The sequence below is a fragment of the Drosophila kikkawai genome, chromosome 3R (genome assembly GCF_030179895.1).
Source record: "Drosophila kikkawai strain 14028-0561.14 chromosome 3R, DkikHiC1v2, whole genome shotgun sequence".
NCBI lineage: Eukaryota > Metazoa > Arthropoda > Insecta > Diptera > Drosophilidae > Drosophila > Drosophila kikkawai.
Genome location: NC_091731.1, coordinates 38,266,659 through 38,287,770, shown reverse-complemented (window position 1 = coordinate 38,287,770; position 21,112 = coordinate 38,266,659). Strand labels below are relative to the sequence as shown.

The 21,112-nt window shown below is 40.0% G+C and overlaps 2 protein-coding genes across 2 annotated transcripts in view; both read left to right on the top strand.

Annotated features, from left to right (window-relative positions):
• The window catches only part of RYa-R (RYamide receptor), a 66,343-nt gene extending 45,232 nt beyond the window's left edge, over positions 1–21,111 (top strand). The window contains exons 5-8 of the mRNA XM_017181410.3: positions 19,429–19,497; positions 19,556–19,793; positions 20,531–20,622; positions 20,886–21,111. Coding sequence (XP_017036899.1) covers positions 19,429–19,497; positions 19,556–19,793; positions 20,531–20,622; positions 20,886–20,924 — 438 coding nt within the window. The 3' untranslated portion in view covers positions 20,925–21,111. The remainder of the gene's footprint in view (positions 1–19,428; positions 19,498–19,555; positions 19,794–20,530; positions 20,623–20,885) is intronic.
• Positions 8,986–10,684, top strand: TwdlT (TweedleT). The gene is made up of 3 exons (XM_070287390.1): positions 8,986–9,051; positions 9,140–9,584; positions 9,651–10,684. Exons 2-3 carry the CDS (start codon positions 9,266–9,268, stop codon positions 10,184–10,186), a joined length of 855 nt encoding a protein of 284 aa, XP_070143491.1. The 5' UTR covers positions 8,986–9,051; positions 9,140–9,265; the 3' UTR covers positions 10,187–10,684.
• Position 21,112: the final 1 nt, after the last annotated feature.

Sequence of the window (21,112 nt, the reverse complement as noted above, 5' to 3'; positions counted from 1 at the left end):
CCCAAAGTGATTTTCCCTTAACCCCTTGCTGTTGCCTCGGGGACATCTCCCGGGAGCAGGCTGGCCATCAATCTCCCAGCTTTTGGTTGTTGTTTCAGGCAAAGTGTGAAAACTGAAACCCATTTACGCAAAATATGATTTCTTGTTTCGAATTTTGTTTACATTCCCCGCTGGCCGAAACAAAATAAAATAAAAAAGAAGGTGGGTAATGGAAGTAGGCTTAAACTTTGCTCAGATGCTGCCATCTTTAATTACTTGGTGCGAAATTTAAAAGCAATTGGAAGCTGGGGGAAAACAACTCAATTACATGGTCCTTAAAATTATGTTGGAGATGGTGGTTAAATTGGATCTTTATTTCCGTAAAGATACATGTTCTTAGAGATTTTCTAGAAGTTTTTGAGAGACATAAGTCAAATCTTAAGGGAGTTGGAAAAATAAATAAAAACAACTGCCTAGAAAAATTATTCAAAAAGTTTTCTAGGAACTCTACAAGCGTTTGTCTATAATCTAGATTTTATTAAAGTAAGAAACGGGGGAAAACTCAACACAAAAACTTAAAGATACACTCCAAAAACAATTTAAGTTGCTTTTATTAAAACAATGTAAGCTGCTTTAAAATGTTTTTTTTTTGTATGAAAGTATTTTTTGTTAGCGTCAAAAAACATTCAAACCACACTTTTAAATGCTTAAATTTATTGAAAGAATTGTTCCCTTCTACAAGACCGAGCTGGGACTCCATGGCAACCCCCTTTTGCAACACGCAACAATGAAAAGATTGAAAAATACAAAAGTATCTGGCAAGAGGAAAAGTAAAAGGAATCCCAGGCCAGAGACACTTCACGCATCTTTACATCTTCGACGGCGCAATTTTAATAATTGTGGTCTCTTCTAGCCACAAGATACTTGACCAGACCTGGCTGGCCGCCGATTGCATAATCCCCAAAGATGGCCAATAAAGTGGCGAGACGGGACGGAAGGGGACGGACTTTGTGGTGTGCCTAATGACCATTTGCATTATCTCTCTGGCGAAGTCGAGGAGAGTTGCCAATCCGCCAAATTGCCCAAAAAGTTCGGCCAGAGAAGAACCGAGGAACTGGCCACGTACTCCTCCGTAGATGGATGTCTTTGATGAGTTACGAATATTTCGACAGATATGCAAATGCAAGAAAATTCCGCTGCCATTGTTGGATCGATGGGCCAGACTCGCACGTTTTCCCCCTTCGGGTTTTCCTTTGCCTTTTCTCTGTTCCCTATTTTTATATTTTCCCTGTGTGTCTCTGGGTCTCTCGGGCACGTGCACATAGACGTAATGATGAAAAATTGCTGCCCGGAAACAGAGAAAACACAATGCGATTTCCGCTGATTTCTGGGGGGTTTTCCCCCCCTTAAATATGGCAGGGCAATATGAGGTTCATCAAAGCGATAGATATTTTCATGCATTTGAAGAGAAGACAAGCCAGACTGGCAGACAAACAAACAAACAAATAGTGACCGCGATCCCACACAACTTAACCCCCGCGGTTTCCCACCGCAAAGCACATAAATTATACCGCAATTGGCATTATAAACACAATTCCAATTTCCAGATTTCACCGCCATTGCAGAAGCTCCTCGCTGGGAGTCTCAGATATTTGAAATTCCACTTGAATGCAAGGCAAATCAATTGCAATGGCATCCAAATGCAATGAAATTTTGGCACATGCAAATGCGAGTGAATGGCAAGCCCTTATTGGAATACAATGTAGTTTTCTCAGGGATTTTTATAGTTTTTTATTGCCAACAGAACACATCCTCCAAATGTGAAACTTTTTGGCTTTTTAGGGCGCAGAGTGAAAGAGGTTATTACGTTTTACAGTATAATTTTACGGAAAAATACCTTTAAAAAATTAAAAAAATTGTTGAAGGCTAGAAAATCCTACAACTTAAATATCTTTATATTATTTATACTTTTAATTCAAAATAAAATCTCAAAAAGACTATGCTTATATGATCAGTCCCCCAATTTATATAATTTTAATTCAAATTTAATTACTTATATAGTCCAAGATTTCTGCCAGTTGTTCACTTTAACAATTTCATTGGGCAAACTTTTACGATAGGCACTAAGACGAATGCAGACTCTGTGCGGCACAATTAAGACTGGAAGTTTCATTTTCACACGTTTTCGCTTTGCATGATCTTCCAGCGCAGCTTCAGCTTCCAGTTCGAGGCGTTACCCATTCGGTTTGCAATTTATTTGCAAAAATTACGCATACGCCGCGTGGCGCACCATCTGCTGCACCTGTCAACGTAATTCGCTTAATTTTTGAGCTCCCCTTCGGTTTTATGGGTGTGTGAATTTGTATGAATTTGATTTTCCCTCAAAAATCAAGGTGGAGTGAGAGTTGCGAACTCTGAACTGCCAGCAGAGTCGCATAGCTCTTCCGCGGTGCCAAAAATGCAGCCAAAGTTATTCGGTTTTCCATTTTTCCTTTTTCGGTTCGGTTTTGGAGCTGGCAAACTTCAAAGACGTCATGCGTAGGGTGAGAAATGTGGAGGTGTGAAAGGTGCAACATGATTAATGCTTTGCTCCCGACACGACTGCTCCATTTGGCAGTACGTTTTCCTTCCCGAAAGGTCCCGCTAGGAGGCAGAGTGACACTGCGGTGGAAACTAAAATGTGTGGCCATTAAAAAACGCAACTGCATATTACACATCGCTCAATGACTGAAAGTCATGCAAATTTCAAGCAGAAATTCCAGCAAAAGGAAACCGAGAAAGGAAGCATGTGATAGTGTGTGCTCCACACACAATTCAACGTGCTGCAATTAAATTAACAGCTCCTTGTTGTCCCTAAAAAAAATGCGGGCTAAAAAACTGCAATTCAGCAATTGGAAAGTGGCAAGTGGCAAGTGGCAAGTGCTTGGGTGTTCCACAGGGTGTATGTGCTAACAAGGAGGTTGGAAAAACAAATTACAAAAAAGGAAAAGAAAATTCAGCAGACGAAGGAAGAACGAAATGCGGTTTCTTGGTTAGTTTACTCACTGCAAACGAAGCCCCTACATCGATTTTATGGTGAAAAATATATAAGAAATGAATTCGGATATATTTCTATAAATACAAGACGAACTTTTCTAGTTTATTATGCGGCTTAAAGGTCTTCCCTACCCAAATTCGAAAGGAAAACTGTCGACAGCAATCCAATTCCAATTCCCAACCAAGTGCAGAAGGGAAAACTTTAGCGAGGCAACTGCAGAGACACAAAACAACTTTTAATTGCCGGGCTGCAAATGAAGGTTAATGACAAAAAGCATTTGAATTAAGCCAAGAGACAACTAACAAAGTATCGGACATTAACATTTTCATTTACCGGCGACCTTAGACAATTTGCCGCAATGCCTGAATTGCCAAATGGTCAACCGTTAAGCCGAAAACGAAATAAAACTAACTAACAACAAAGCCCAGTTGGACATATGCGGCAAAAAGTCGTTGACACTAATTAGCATTTAAAAGTGAGTAGAGTTTCGGAGTGGCAGCCTTTTCAGCCAACATACACAATACAATAAATAATAAGTCTGCAGATCTCTGGCATCGGCATCGAGGCATCGGGCCATCGATACCATCGCGGACAGATGGAAGATGCAATTCGCCCGCCGGCCACATGCAACGCGATCCGAGGCAGCAAAAGCTACACCAAACACCAAAAATGTCAAATGTAAAAACGAAACAGCGAAACCGTTCAGTTGGCTTCAACAAAAAATAATAAAAAACGAAGAAAACGCAAACGGCTTTAGCAAAAATCGCATTCAACAATAAAAAATTTGCACGCTGCCGTTTGCCTAACAAGCAGGAAGTGTTGCTGGGCGATGGAGATGGCAGCTTTGGCAAAGAAAAACTAGTAAAAAAATTCATAATATTTATAAAAATATTATTTATAAATTTCTGGAATATTGAGTAAAGTATTTTTGTAATGATTTTAAATTTGAATTTAAAACAGAAGCTAAAAAATCAATAATGATATACAATAATCATAATTTCCCGCTTAAAGCTGAAGCTCGATCTTAAATCTAAATTCACAAATGTATCTCTAAAAGCTAGCTTAAAATAATATCTAAACTTGCACCATCACTGGCCAGACTGGAGATGAGGATTGGGCTGGAGATGCGGAGATGCCACCGGCAAAAAAGCAGCGACAATGAATGCAGGAAGCAACAACTGTCGTCGTCGTCGCTGTAGTTGTCGCTGGCGACTTCCTACCCATCATCCGCCGCCTCCAAGCTCCCATCTCCCATCCTCCGAGCCGGGGATGCGCCTGTGGTGCTCCCATAACTTCGCCCATTGCGTGAGCTCTGGAAATATTGCTGGCATCTTGGCAACTTTTTCCTGTCACTCCACTGGCTTGGAATCGAAATGCAAATGTCTTCCCCCGCTGGTGCCACCCACAAAGGCGCCTAAAGTTCAAGTCATTGAAATCGCAGCATAAAGTAAACAAATTTCTGTAGCTAGCAAATTTCGTTTGCATAGCGACTGTAAACGAGGTTCAAATACTCAAAGCACAGCATTTAATTTTTGTAATCATGCTTGCTAAAAAAAATACATCTATTTTATGCCTCTTTTATGGTATTATCACTGTGTAATAATGCTTTTAAGGCTTTCAATTAGTAAACTCGTTTTCTAAATGTGTGCGGAGAGCTTTAAATTTTAACTGTTAAGCACTTAACGCTATTAATTACTGAACTTGCTTGATAAGGGTTCAGGTGGAGGTTAAATATTTTTATATATTATATTATTATATTATTATTAGAAAAGTCTTTATAGTTTATTAAATTTAAGTTGGGGATCAGGTTGTTAATATTTAAATTTAAATACGTTTGCCAAAGTATAAAAATTGGTATTAAACCTTATAAAAGTATCTGAATTCTTGTATTTAATTTTTTTAAATTTATTTTATTTATTTTAAGTTTTTTTAATAGGCAAAAAAGTCCGATAAATTGAAGGTCCTTTATGTATTAAACTAAGTAGATTAACATACTTATTTACTTATCTTTACTGATTTTTAAAGCATTTTAAACTGCCCTAAGCTCTCCTAAAATCTCTACCGTTTTTATTTTAAATTTCACCCAGTTGATTTTTCTTACATTTCAATGCTTTTTATCGCCTCCCGGGCCTTGTGTTCCCCATTGGTTTTATTTTTTGGCTGCCTTTGTAGACCAACACTGCTTATTTTTAGCCACATTGTTGAGCGTGAGATTTATCGCCAGCTGCGGTTTCTTTTTTGGCGATCGGCGCGCTTTTGGCGATTTTTTCCCAGCGGCATTCGGAAGTTGAATGAAAAGCGTTTAGGTAGAGGAAAGAAAAGTGGGCTTGAATGGTTGAATCTGTATTTAAATACTCTTTTTCTTAGTTATAAAGATTAAATTGAGAGACTTGAATCGTTGTACTGTATCTTTAAGTTTAAATCAAAAGTATAAATATTTATGATGTTATGACAGATAACTAGGTAAGCCCTTAATTGATTTGTTTTATAATTTTAAATAATTTAATAGTTTTATTATCTTCAAAGAAAAACTCCAGCAACCTTTAAAACAAAATTGATCTATAATATTCATACCCCTCGTAATAATCATAGCATTCCGTTTGGCAGGGTATAAAAAGTGAATAAAATTAGGCTCCTAGCCTTGACTCGGCGCACTTCAAGGCGACTGACTGCCGGCATTTTTTTTTTCTGGGACTCGACGGATGTGAACTCGAACTTGGATTCCAGCTCCGATTTGCATTCCCATCCATCTACTCCACATCGGTTACCCTGATTGCGCCTAGCTCCTTGGGCAGCTCTTGTCGAGCTCTTGGTTTATTTTCGGTTTATTTTGACTTTTGGATTCGATTTTCGATTTCCCACAACCGCAAATGCAACTGCAACTGCACTCCGGAGCAATTTATTGCAACTGCAAGTTTGTCAATATATACACGAAAAATCGCTCGACGCTCGTTAGCCAAAAATAGTGTTTGCATATGGCTCTTTGCTCTTAGCCTGGCCCGAAGCGAGCCACAGGTTGCGCAACTCCCGCCGCGGAGCAAGGCGATTCAAGGTGAAATCGCTAGAGGGGGGTGACAGGAAGTACTCACTGACAGCCCGACTGCAGTTGCATTTTAATTTTTATTATTATTATTCCTAAGAGCGCGACCATCAACTTGTTTGAGCCCGGCATCTCCACATGCCCCATCTGCTGACGGAGATTTGTTTTTCCCCAACTCTCTCGGCCACTATCCGTCAAGTGTCGCTTATTAACTGCCGGCCGATGAATCATAGCACTCAGAGTTTAATTGGCAGGATGGGGGGGAAGGAGAAATTCCCGGTCCATTAACTGCTGAAATATGACTAATCGAGAGGCCTGAAAACGGTGTCAAACAGCGCTGTAAAGTGCCAGCCAGTGAGTTACGCCTATTGATCGCCGAGGTGAGAGCTATTAAGCGGTTAATGAGATGTTAAAGAGGCAGCTACTGTTTTTTTATTGTTTATTTATTAAAATATTGGTACAAAGCATTAATTATTGTTTATTTATTAAAATATTGGTACAAAGCATTAACATTTCTTTGGGGGAGTTAATAGATTCAAGAGGCAAGCGATTAGTACCATTATTCATAATTAAATATAAGGTTTTATACCAATAATCTTTCAAAATAAATTTTTAAAATTTACACAGCTTAGGATTTTTACTTAAATACTTCTATTTCTATTGTTTAATTTTATTTTTGTTGTACGTATTATTTTCTATAATATCTTTCTTTTATTATCTTTAATTTATTATTCCCTCTGTTATTAATTGATTTTATTTCCGTTAAATAACAACGTTTATCAACATTTAAAAAGACTTGGCATCAAATTGAATAAGTGAATGATTTTCTTTTACCGTCACCATTTTTCTGTTGATTTGTTTTCTGCTTTGTATTCGGTTCATTGAACGCGAAGTTGGTTCGATCTGCTGGACACTTCATTAAACCCAACACAATTAGCTGTCTGAATACGAACAAGCGGAGGTGGTAACATTACCAACAATAAAAGACTTGCAAAGATTTTAATTTTGTTTACGAGGTGACATCAAATCGAATTACGTAAGACAATAATAAAAGCCGAAAGATGATTAAATTTCCTGAAGATATAAAATTTCTATTTGTTTTAGCCATTATAACGATTGGGTAATGTTTATTTCGATTTATTTTGGTTATTTTTAAAGGTTTCCAAACTAATAAAAAAATATTGCAAAATATATTTATTACAACCATTTTTTAAGGCTCTAAAAATATATATAAGACTCCACACAAGATTTATCCCTTCCTCATAAAGGCAGGTACCAATTACCTATAAAAATGTGGTAATAGGGCATTTGTCCAAAATCTCTAAATCTCACTTTGAGTTCAAAGCAGAAAAAATGCCATAAAAACTCGAATTATTTTGGAGATTTATGTGGCGCGGCAAATACACCAAGGATAGGGGTTGTCTGGCGGTAAAAAACGATCCCGCCTTGCAATTATTTTCGCACACCAGACACGGCCAACCCAGTTTTATGAAATATCTTTACGGCAAATCTCTGCGGCGGATCGTAGGCCTTGCACAGTGGCACACTTACAGGCACAGTCACTAGAGTTATATATGTACATATGTATATATAGTGTATTGTATTCACATCTATCAAGGCACGTACTCGCATTTGTCATACAAAAAAGGGGACCGAGAAAAGTAAGAAATTCCCCCGCAGACAAAGAGACCTAAAATTATTCGAATTTGCCATTGTTTTCGGGAGTTTTCCTTTGATTTTCACTTTCATGGTGAGCGTGTGCAATAATTTGGCGGCTGGCCCCAAGGAAAGCCGCCTGCTCACCTGGCCAGCTGACGCTCGAGTGCGGGATCCGCTGAGGCCGAGGCTGGAGTCGACGCTGTGCCTCCGCCTACCCTCGCTGGCTTTGGCTTTGGTTTTGGCTTTAACCTAGCAGCAGCCGCAACAGAGACAGCCGACAGCCCAGCAGCGATGAGAGCGAAAGTGCACGACACTGGGTCTCGACTTGGCAGAGGCTTTGGGAGAGAGTACACTGGGAGAAATGTATTTACGGTATGCTGAGCTATATGCTACTTTAAGATTGAAGCTCGAAGGCTCGCTTTGGGGCACTAAAAATAAGTAGTTTAGTATTTTTATTTAAAAAAATTAATATATATATTTTTGTGCATATTTTTAAGAAACTTTAGAGGAAACGTGTAAAATTCCATCTAAATAGGGTTTTATGGAAATAGAGAAATATGAAATTATATAGACACAGGAAAATATCCATTGAGATAATTATATAAATTTAAAGTTTCAACTGAATGGTTTAAAAAAAAAAATAAAATAAAATAAAAGATAATAAAGCAAAACAATGCAAATTATCAAGATTTTTAAAATCCTTGTGTGTAAAATGATGCCCATTTTCCTTCGAGTGTAGCCAGAGATGGCTCTCCAGCTCCAGCACATCCGACAGCGGGAAATCGGCGGTGCTGTAATAAGTTGATTGTGCGGTAATTTCGGTTTCACTTGCCAACCTACACAGTCGCAGTTACAGAGATACAGGCCGAGACCCAGGCAGAGGCACAGGCAGAGACAGCGACAGAGGTTAACCCCGGAGATATGGCCAGGTACTGGAGTTGGAGAGGCACCGTCACCGACACCGACACAGATGGCCAAAACAGAGCCTCATTATTGGCCTGCTCGCCACGCATGCGCAGTGGTGGCCAGAAAGCAAAGACCAAAGTCGCATCATCATCATCATCATCATAGCCGAAACGAAACTCAGACACACACAATCGTACAGCTGGAAGACTGGAGACTGAAGACTGGAGACAGAAGACTGAAGACCGAAGCCCGAAAACTGAAATCCGAAAAAGCGAAAAACCCTCTCGCAGCTGAGCTGGTGGTGGTGGTGGCGTGCATCTCGGCTGGATTTCTGTATAAATTGCTGATGCGGCTGCAGTAGTTCGTCAGTGAAGCATTTGATTTGGTCTAATAAACACAGCAGCCGAGTGCCAGTCGAGGATATAGCAACGTGAGGCAGCTCGATCCAGTCCTGCAATACAATACCCCTTATTCCGTTCTGTTTCTGTTTTTCCCCCACGAAATCCACGAATCCACAGACCGAGGATTACTGTGAGATAGTGTGAGAGCCAGTGCTAAAGTGAGTGCGTTGTGAGAACCGTGAACCCAGCATCCGTGCAGCATCTACCCTAGTTACGTTGCCCATACGCACCGTTGACCCAGCCATGAAAGCCTTCATCCTGATGTCCTGCCTGGCGCTAGCCGCCGCCCGTCCCGAAGCGGGCTACAACTACAATCGTCCCGGAGGCGGCGGCGGCTCCGGAGGCGGCTCCCATGGAGGTGGCATCGGAGGCGGCTTCGGCGGCAGCTCCGGTGGCGGATTCGGTGGAAGTTTTGGTGGCAGCAGTGGAGGTGGCTTCAGTAGCGGAGGAGGCGGTGGCTTCGGAGGAGGCGGCGGCGGCGGTTTCGGAGGTGGATCCGGCGGTGGTTTCGGAGGCGGCTCCGGCGGTGGCTTTGGAGGCGGATCCGGCGGAGGCTTTGGAGGTGTGTAATTTCCAGGATGTAGGGTTCTTCAAGAAATTATTAAACAAAATATCTAATAACTCTTAGGTGGTAGCATTGGTGGCTTCGGAGGCGGCGGCGGTGGTGGCACCACTTTGGTGCAGAAGCACATCTACGTGCACGTCCCACCACCAGAGCAGGAGGAAGTGCGTCAGCGCCCTAATCTGCCTGTGGGTCAGGCCCAGAAGCACTACAAGATCATCTTCATCAAGGCCCCATCGCCACCCTCGTACCAGGCTCCGGTCATTCCCGTGCAGCCCCAGAACGAGGAGAAGACCCTGGTCTATGTGTTGGTGAAGAAGCCCGAGGACCAGCAGGATATCGTCATCCCCACGGCCGCGCCCACACAGCCCTCGAAGCCGGAGGTGTACTTCATCAAGTACAAGACCCAGAAGGAGTCGGGCGGCGGCATTTCGGGTGGCATCTCGGGCGGTCTCTCTGCCAGCAGCGGCGGATTCACCCAGACCAACACCGGCGGCGGCTACACATCGGGCGGCGACTCCGGCTTCACCGGCGGCGACAGCGGCTCCATCTCGGCCCCGTCCAGCAACTACGGCCCGCCCGGCAAGTCCGGACCGTACTAACTCGCCCACTCACCCCCTGCGAACTTCGAACTCGGCCCAAGCTGCTGACTAGTCCTGAAAGCTGACACGCCCCCAGTTTCCGCTCGGAAAGCACCATCATCCATGCATCCCATTAACCATCACTACGATCTTTAACCATTGTCCTGGGAACCCTCTCAGTCTCGAAGGGGGCGGCGCTTTCGCCCACCACTTTTGTACATAATACGTTTCCCCCCACGACTCACTCTCTGCTGCCCCCACTCATCTGTACATTTTCACCGATTTTCACTCCACATTGCCTACTTTCCTGCCCCGGAAGAAGACGAACTCTATTAGCGAATAGGCGACGGGCGGCGGGTTCCTCGGCTGGGAACTCCGCCCGGCGCCCGGAAGAGCGACGACGACGATGATATGTAGCAGATGATTTAGCGGGGCTTGACACAATGCTCCATACATATAAATATATATATTTTAATTATACTAGGAATAAGTACTTTATGCACAATAAAAAAAAACAACGGTGACAAAATTACGAAAAAAAAAACAAAGAGATCTTTTTACTTAAAGGAGAGAGAAAGGGTTTACCATTCGTCCTTCCTCTACATTTAGTTATCCCTTCATCTACAGTATCTAGTTATCCTTTCTTCCTGCATATTTAGTTATTCTTTTATGGCAGAAAAGGAAGTTTTCCTAATTGCCCCGTTTAAAGCTACCAAGGAGAGAGTCCTTGTTGGGGGACTTGGCAACTAATTAAAAGTAATTCCTTGCCATTATTCACATAGCTGCTGTGTTTCCTTTGTGGCTTACCCTCAGCTGACCAGTAGTTTAGGCTCCTGTAATTAATTTTAATCCTTTCAATGCCAAGAGTATTCTTCCTGTCCTTAAAGTCGGTGCTTTTTTTTAAGTTAAGAGTTTGGTTTCCACTTCCGAGGGGCGCTTCTTTATACGCTTGACTTTGCTAATGACAAACTGCTGCTTTGGTTTTTCGCTGTCATTACCAATTGCCTTTGAAAAACTACCATCTGCCTGTGCTAAAGTACATTTTCCTCTCTTTTTTCTCGTATTTATTTTTTATTTAGTTTTTTTTCTGTTGGCAAGTTTAATGCCTTAAGTATACAGACAGCATCGGCATTGTCATTGCCGCCGCTTCTTCCTCTTGGCTGTGCTCTGCTTTGGCACTTTCACTTTGCTGGAGTTGCTTTTGTTAACCCATTTTGGCCCAAAGCATTGCCAAAATAATACTTGAAAATATAAAACGAATTTTTGGTAGATTATTTACTAATTTGTTCTTAAATTTATTTAAGATTTTAAATTTATTTTTTACATAATACAACTTGTTGAAATTTAATCCCTTAATTCATTGAATTTCTACTTTAAAATAATAAATAAAATGTGTTAGCCGTGGCCTATCTTTTACCTGCTAGCTACAATTCATTTCGATTCAATTCGGTCTGTGCCGTTGCCTTTGTTTTCAGCTTTATATTTTATGAGAATATCCCCCCTTTTCCGCCAGTCTGGGCCAACTCTGTATCCAAACAGATGGTTGTTTTGGCCTTGGCTATAGCCTTTTCTGTTGCTGTTCGCCATCAATGGCAATCCTTCATGGAAAGCCTTGCCGTAAAGAACGATTTAGTTTATCGAGTTCACAATAAATCTTTTTGACTACATTTTCTGGAAATAAACCAACTGAAAAGACCTTTGGGAGCAACATTTATCTGAAAAATGTAGAATATCTAAGTTCTATGAAAGATTAATTGAAAAACAAGAAAGAAAGCTAACTTTGGCCAGCCAAAGTTTGTATACCCTTGCAGGTAACAATTAAAATATATCATAACTAAGCCAAAAATGCATTAATTTCGATTCGGAAAGCAGTTTTGTGTTAGTATTTATTAATTTAAGAAAACTGCATACCAAATTTAAAATTTTAAGAAATCAAAACTGTTGGCCATTTTTGCAAATTTTAATGATGTAACCCCTTATAAAATTTTGCAAAAATGGCCAAAAAATCGATTTCTTCCTGACATATCTAGAAAGATTCCCCTGTTGATGCTGATCAAGAATATATATACTTTATAGGGTCGGAAAGGTCTCCTTCACTGCGTTGCAAACTTCTGACTGAAATTATAATACCCTGCAAGGGTAAATTAACTAGGAAACATTATTAAATATTTCTTTAATTCACAAGAATTTTATCAATGCCGAATCTTCAGGTAAATTTTTCCCATTAATAATTGACAATTTTAATATTTAAGCCCATTGCCATAGGCCAATTCAATTTATTTATTTGATTAGAATACGTTATTAGATACTCAATCATTTTGACATGTTCAGTTATGCAAATGTTATTATTCATTTGCTTATTTGCATAACGTAGTAAAAGAAATTATTGTGACACTGAATTTTTGCATTTGTTTTCTATTAAAATCAAAGAGATTTTCGATGACAGTCACGAAATAAAATATTTGATTTAATAATACATTTAACAAGAATTTTCGATTATAGTTCTACTTTAAATTTAAATTAAATGTATATATTATAAAATAAGAAGTAAGCACCATTTATTTGTGGTCCTAATACAAGTCAGATCGTATTTCTATATGTCTAATTACTTCAGTTCGACCTTTTCCTGTTTGGCTGGGTCGTAAATGGCAGAAAGACAATATAATTCCGGGGCTGGTCTGCCAGTACGCGTGGCCTGGCTATTCCTGGCTGGCTCGTAAACCGGCGAACGTGTTTTCCTGCTGCCTTCAATTGGCCAAAAACAGGAGAAAACTCGGCCTTAAACAGCGCTTTGCATGTGGCAAACACAGACTGTGGGTGGTGCCGTGTGTATTCCCAATAATTCAAACATTGCCAGATCCTGTCCTGCCTGCAGTTTGGCAATTTGAAAAGTTCCTGGACCCGCAACATTGTCGCAAATTGGTGCACATCCTGTTTGGAGAATGTCCTTCAATTCTCCTATTGTGCACTTTGAAACTTCTGCTGTTGGATTTCCATGACAGTACGTATTCGACGCGTTGCCCAGGATGCAGGATGACAATCCATAGGGGCTGTTTGGAGGCAGAGGAAAGAAATTCGTGTGCATATATTTACTAAAGTGCAGTTTTCGTGTCACCTTTGTTAGATAGGATGTCTAACAAGTCATGTTATTAGCTTTAAAACTTGAACTTTCCCAGGGAATATATTGCATAAATAAAGTGTCATATTAAAGAGCAACAACAAATGCGACAACCGCCACCATAAATATTTAAATCGCAGTTGAAGAATAAATAAAATAATTTTAATATAAACGAATGTTGGCAGAAATACCCATTAAAACGATGTGGGAGCTAAAGGAAAAACAATTTATGGGCAGCTGAAAAATGCTTAAAATTCAATTTGGTGTGGAGGACGCACAGGACAAACACGAGGGGCCCGGGATCCATGTCGCAGACAGCGAAGAGTAAACACTTCCGCTCCCTTCTTATCCAAATATATACACTTAATATATATGCTGTGGCATAAGCGGACAACTTTTATGACCTTTACTTTTCACTCCGAGGGAGACGACGTTTTTTGGGTGTTTTTTCAATTTTTTCTGCCTGGGAGTGACACGCCCACAATAAATCGCAGCCGCAACACTTCCGCGAGGTCAGCCACTGGGTGGTGACGGAGAGGGGAGGACGTACATAGGAAAGAGCACGGAGCACGGGGCGGATACGCAACCTTTCCGCATTTAATTGACAGCTCTTTCGGACGGTTTATGACACTTTGGGCGCTTTAATTAATTGCTCTTACTCCCTAGTCGTCACTTTGGCGAAGGCCTCGGGTTAATTATAATGTATGTCGGTCGTAAAAGTAAAAGTCGGCTCACGTACTGAGAAAAAATATATACATATATGTATATGTGCAGCACAACTCCAAAAACTCCGCGAAAAACACTTCTGGGCTTTCATTTTATGCCGTTTTATTGTCCAATATGGCTTACCACAAGGAGCCCAGGACCTGGGTCCTATTCTTGATGCTTTGTTATCCTGGCATATAAATACTACATATATATATAATTGCAGGTCCATTTACAATCCGCCCTTTGCCATTTCCACTCCCATTTTGCATTTCCCGCTTTTATTTGATTATTTTTTATGACTTTTGGATTTTTACGATACTTTGTGGTAGTCACTTTGTTATTTCGTTCACTTCATTTCTATTTACCGGTCAAGGAAAGTGCAACAAATTGGCTTTAAGTTTTGGTTACCATGAATTATTATAAAAAAAAAATATGTAGGTCGAATTTTAAATATTCTACTAAAAATTAATTATAAATGCAGACAAAGCAAAAAAATGTTTTTTCAAGTAGGAACTTTAAGCAACATTTTAGGGCTGGCAACATTTTAAGGTTAGCAACATTGCATGACTGCAGCATGTTTTTAAACATTCCAAGGTAACATATTACAGCCAATATTTCAAGCCGCATTAAACAGTTAAATAAACATGAAATTACTAGAAGAAACTTTGCAGAGTTTGGCCGAAAAACAAGAAAATTCAATTAAAAAGGGCATCAAAACTTTGCAAAGTAAAGTGTACATTATTTTTGACGCTAACTTGGCTTGTAAATTGTTCCGCAAATTAGTTGCTGATTAGTTTGGCTGCCCGCCGCGGAGGGAATTGTTTAATGGCCGTTTGATTTTTGGCCATTTCATGGATAAAATGATTTAAGACCGGGTTGCTGGTTGTTTATTATACCCTAGCAGGGTTATTTTGATTTTAGTCAGAAGCTTGCAACACAGTGATATATTTTAGATTCTCTTGAGACCTGTGATGGCCATTAAACGAAAGGTTGCCGAAAGGTATATATATTTCAAATCGTATTTAAAATCATTTTAATTTTTTTTTATTTTGCATTTTTTAAACAATTTATGCAGGATGCCTAATAGATTCAAAATAAATAATAGCACAACTTTTAAAATCAAAATTAATCGATTTCCAAGTCACATTACCAGCTGCAAGTGTAAACAAATGTCAGCTTACCGAAGCTAGTATCCTTTCTTTTTATTTTTAAGTTACCAACAAATTTTACAAAGTTTTCTTTTCCCTCTCTCCCTTTCTCAAGCTCTCTCTCTCTCCGATACTTTCGCAATTGTTTGGCAATTAAAAGTGGGCTTCAATTACCGCTGGCCGAGAGGTATGCGGGTCAGTACCTTTCGGGGAACTGGCCAGGCCAAAGATCACCTCAGGCACGAGGTAATCGATAAGTGAAATGGAGTGATTAATGGCTGTAACCGCTGATTGAACTAGTTCCCACTGGGGGATATAGATTTTTTGTATTCCTCAGTAAATCCCACGCAAAATGCGGCGACGCCTTGTGAATGAAATTTGGCTTTCAATTTATGGCCAACTCTTTTTTGTTTACTCACCAATTCCGTCGCTTTCAATGGCTTAAAGCTAAGCAGATAAAAAAAAACCTAGGAGAGCAATCAAAGTTACGTGGCACGGCCGAAAGAAATTGCAATCAAACCTGTTAATGCGCCTAACGCCCCTGTTTTTTTCTGTGTGTAACTGATTGGACAGTTGTTTGTGAGAAAGCCTTAACAAACAAGAAAGAAAGCTAACTTTGGCCAGCCAAAGTTTGTATACCCTTGCAGGTAACAATTAAAATATATCAAAATATATATATATATAGCCAAAAATGCATTAATTTCGATTCGGAAAGCAGTTTTGTGTTAGTTTTTATTAATTTAAAAAAACTGCATACCAAATTTAAAATTTTTAGAAATCAAAATTTTTGTCCATTTTTGCAAATTTTAATGATTTAACCCCTTATCAAATTTCGCAAAAATGGTCAAAAAATTGATTTCTTCCGGACATGTCTAGAAAGATTCCCCTGTTGATGCTGATCAAGAATATATATGGTTTATGGGGTCGGAAATGATTCCTTGACTTAGAAAAATATTATTTTGTATTATAAAATCGGATTTTTTATATTAAAAAAGTCTTGATTTTTTAAAATTAAAAATATCATAACTCGGCCAAAAGAGCATTAATTTTAAATCGGAAAACTGTTCTGTGCAAGATTTTCTACAGTTAATAAATCTGCATACTTCATTTAAAAATTTTTAAAATTCAATTTTTTATCAAAATCAACAATTTTAATGATGTAACCCCTTATAAAATTTTGCAAAAATGGCCAAAAAATCGATTTCTTCCTGGCGTATCTAGAAAGATTCCCCTGTTGATGCTGATCAAGAATATATATACTTTATAGGGTCTCCTTCACTGCGTTGCAAGCATCTGACTGAAATTATAATACCCTGCAAGGGTATAATAACGGAACTAAATTAAATCTTGCAAAAAGGTAAATAAACACGGCAGTTAAAGGGTTTATTTAAGGTTCAAATATGATTGTAGAGGCTATTGATTAATTAAGGAGCTAGGAAAAAACATTAAAGATAGCTTTTGAGGGATTTTTAACAAACCACAACCTTTGGGTTTATTTAATACAATTTAAAAAAGGAATTAAGCGAGCTTAATTGGTACACATTCTTCGATAAGTTCGATTAATTCCTCGGAAATAAATCAAATTCCCAGCACTTAAAAAGCAATCAACCCTGATCCAGACATGCCTCCTGCATTAATTAAACAAACTAAAGGGAGAAACCCTTCCAGAGTTCTGAAAGGAGACCTTCCCTCCACTAGACGTGCTGGGAAATTTAATTAGTAGAAATTAGAATTAGCTAAAGGGAAAGAGCGGAAGGGAGAACGCTTTGCACCTCATTTGGGCCAGCCTTTCATTTTCCTTTCAATAGCAATCCGAGACGAAGCACACTCGGCCTCATTGAAGGCGACTCGGCGGATCCAAGCTCATTTGTCAGCTTAAGACTTTAATGGCCCAGTTCCTCCGACTCTACCGGTGGGTGTGGTGGGCATGAAATCATTTTGATTTTGATGAATTACAACACTTACAGTGCTGAGTCCGAGTTCGAGTCCCGGACATGAGCTCATTTCTTTATGTAAGCCCAGACGGGGCATTAAACCAGTTAAAAAAAAAACACCCCGAACAAGACACCGAAAATAGCCGAAAACGGTCTTGCGATGATTGCAGCTAATGCCGGCAGCAATTAAGCCGTGAGACTGTCTCACTGAGGTGGCCAAGACCAGCTACCAACGAAAATAAAGATGAAACTGCAGCCGCAGGCGCTGAAATTCCACTCGCGGCGAAGAGAGTCATATAGCACTCGAGCTGCCCCCGGGGGCCTAAAGACTCCTCCATCGCCAGGTGACGTTGCAGTTTACACCCACAATTTGCCAAGATCACTGAGAAAAATAAGAACTAATTTAAATTAAAGTAAAGCTCAGGCAGGAAAGTGAAAAAAAAATAGATATAGAAAAAAAAAGTAAAATAGAAATAGTACAAAAATATTATTTTTATTTAATTTAAAATAATTAATAATATAATTATTTTATTCAAAAACATACCCATACGTTTTATTTAATATATTCCTTACCAAGTCTCTAAGATTTCCTCTCCCTGTAGGCAAAGGGAAAGCTCCTGTGGGACCCGGGTTCAACTGACACCGACCACATGCTCGGCGGAGGCCAAAGGTCACCGCTGCCGGAGACGCGTGTCCAGACGATGTCTGAGCACACACATATTTGTATAAACATTCATTACGAACCCTGAGCTTGCTTGGCTTCGCTCTCTGTTTGCATCCCGCGTTGTTTTGACGCCCGGCCAACGCGGCGTATACTTAATGTTGACATTGTTAACACTCCCTCGACTAACGAGGCATTAAAACGAATCAAATGGCCTCGTTGAGCACTCGTTAACCACGTTACCCCCAGCAACTAAGCAACTTGGCAACCCCAACGCGGAAAATTCTCCCTTTTTCCAGCCAATAAAAAAATAGAAGCCGGGTCGAGTTCATAAAAGCAAACTGCCAGAGAGCTTTGCTAAACGGAAAACTGTCGCCAGATGTGTGCTCGAATCAATTCATAATCCCCGCATATTGAGCAAGATTTTGCAGCTTCAGTTTGTGATTATGCCATAATATTTGCATGCAAATCGGATTCAATTTATCCGCTCGCCGGGATTCTATGCGAATTTGGCATATGATTCGTTTATTGTCATCTTATTGCCCTTTGCATCATCAGCAGCACAAGCATCAGAAGCAGCAGTGGTAATCGCAATCAAATGGCTTTTGTGCTAAAAGACTTTGACGTTGATCTCTTGTCTGTTGCACTGTAAACAAATATGAGTGTCATATGAAATTGTGAATATAAAAAACTATTTTTTTATAGCCTTACAGGGTATTTTAGTAGTCGGAATCAAGTAACTTAGGGAAAGAGTCATTTCTGACCCCATATATCATATATATTCTTGAACAGCATCAACAGGCGAGTATTTCTAGCCATTATGGAAAGGAACATTTTTTTTTTTAATTTTTTCAACATTTTATTAGGGGTTACATTGTTAAATTAAAAATAATATATATATATATCAGCATAACCAGCGTTAAATTTTTTCACAAATATTTTATTTATTTATAATTGTCAAGTGTAGAAACTCAACATCTTTACCGTGTCTGAGGCTCAGGGGCTATAAAGCTTTACGGAGTAGTTTATCAGGTGGTCACGTTGAAGAGACGTGGCCACTGGGCTCGTCGTTATAGTAAATGATGTCGTCATATTCGGCGAATTCAGTGTCGCAGGAAAAACAAACTGAATTGGGTAACTTTTTATGGCTGTGTGACTGACACAGTTTTTGTGTGAAAAACTCCAACAGGATATGGAGTTCTCGCGGGGCAACCTTCACCTGTCAAAAGCCAGCTGACAAACAAAATCATTTTCGGAAACGGCAATAACCGGAGTTTATGACCGACTTGCGTGTCAAGGAGGAGCGTCAGGATTTAAGGGAGTACTTCTCAGATATCTCACATTTCTTGCCTTAAAAACCCCGTTCATAATTAGACTTAAAGATGCCCCCGATAAAAATTAGTTTCAAGTGGCCATAAAAGCAAGTCATTGCCTCTTGCCCGATATATAAATAAACCCAAGCTCGTTGGCCAAGTTTTATGGTCAGAACTGCGCCCCCGTTTATAGATTTTACGGCTCTGCAGGCTGGGATCCGTAAAGATTTCGGCACATGCGAGGATGTGTCCCGGGTCGTGAAAGAGAAACAAAGGACGCAGGCCGAGGTGCACGACCGCAGAGTCCTATAAATAGAACCCGACTTTAGTGTCCTCCGACTTAATAAGGCTTCTTTCCGTTTCCTTTCCCTGCCTTTACAGATGGTTAAGATGATGCTGACGGTTGTGTTTGTATTCACCAGTTGCTGGCTGCCCTTCAACATCCTGCAGGTAAGTGGTGTCCTTTGGAAAAATAAGAATATATATGTCAGACTCTAGATTTTCACAGCTCCTGCTCAACGACGAGGAGTTCGCCAACTGGGCGCCGCTGCCGTACGTGTGGTTCGCCTTCCACTGGCTGGCCATGTCGCACAGCTGCTACAATCCGGTGATCTACTGCTACATGAACGCCCGCTTCCGGGGCGGCTTCCTGCAGATCATGCACCGGGTCCCCGGATTGCGGCGCTGCTGCTGCCTGCATCGCCTCCTGCGTGGCGGCGGGGGCGAGAGCAGCTCGGGAGCTACCGGTGAGATGGCCTTCAGGCACTATCACCATCGCCAAGTCGGCGATGGGCTGGGGCTTGGGCTGGTCAGGAAACCTAAGATCCGCATTAGGTGCTACCCTCCACTCTCTCTAGTATCCGTTTGCGTGCCGTTTCCATTTCCAATCTCTCAGTGTGTAGACCGTTTCGCTACCAACATTAATGCTGCTTTTCGAGATTTTTAGGTGTTTCGGCTTTTTGAGATAAATAATTACAGATGAATCATTTTGATATGCTATTTTTATGAGTTTATCGGAGTGTTATAAAATATTTAATTGATTTTTAATGGAATTAAATTATTTTCTGAAAATAGAATGTTGAAACCTTTTTTATATTGATTTATAATTTATAGATATTTCTGTGACATTGCTGTGATTGACTTTTAAATTATTAATTTGACTTTTTTCATTTATTAATTATTAATATAATTGTTGAATAATATTAATAAAGATAAATCGATGCATTATATGGCTAACATTTGGCAGATTAATCCCACTATTTATTAAAAGTGTCAACTGTGTGTTACTGAAGTGTCTGCAATCCGGAGAAGACTTAGTTTCGCATTTCGTAATTATTTCCATTGCATGGCACCCACTTGCTGCATGCCCCGAGCACCACCCACCCACAGTTTCCTGTTAAAATTACACAAAAATTGCTAACCAAATTTGCTAACAATGTTTTTTTATATTTACCGCTTCATGTCACATGTCAAAAATTCAAAGGAACCAACGGGGAACTGCGTCTGAATCGTGTGGACACCTGCACCACCTACATCAGCACAAGGCGAAAGCTACGAGTGAATTCTATGCAAGTGGTGAGTCTCATATATCCTTAAAGAGGTTATTGTTCTAAGCTTGTATGCCTTGTATACTCAAACATTTTTTAAACGAGTTTTATGATTAATTAAATTCTCATTTTATTTATGGAGAATATAAAATATTTAAGACTCTCTCTAATTAAGTAAATAAAAGAGACTATAAATTACATTTTCAAGCTCAAAATAGTTGTAAATTACAATAAGAAAACCGAAACCTTCACTATTAATCCTCCTACACAATCTCTCTCTTTCCAAATTAGAGTCAATTTTCACATGCCGAGACGTCAGTTTTGCGGTAGCTTCTCCCCCGGAGGACTCACCTGTTCACCGAGCAGCCACTGTAGGTGTTCAGCCCCACCTAAACGGCAGCTGTACGGAATTGTGAAGAGCAGGATATTAAGGACAACCAAAGAATCTCCCACGAAACTCGTGTGCGTGCTGTGCGTGTGTGCTGTGTGTGTACGAGTGTCTGTCTGTCTTGTAAGTG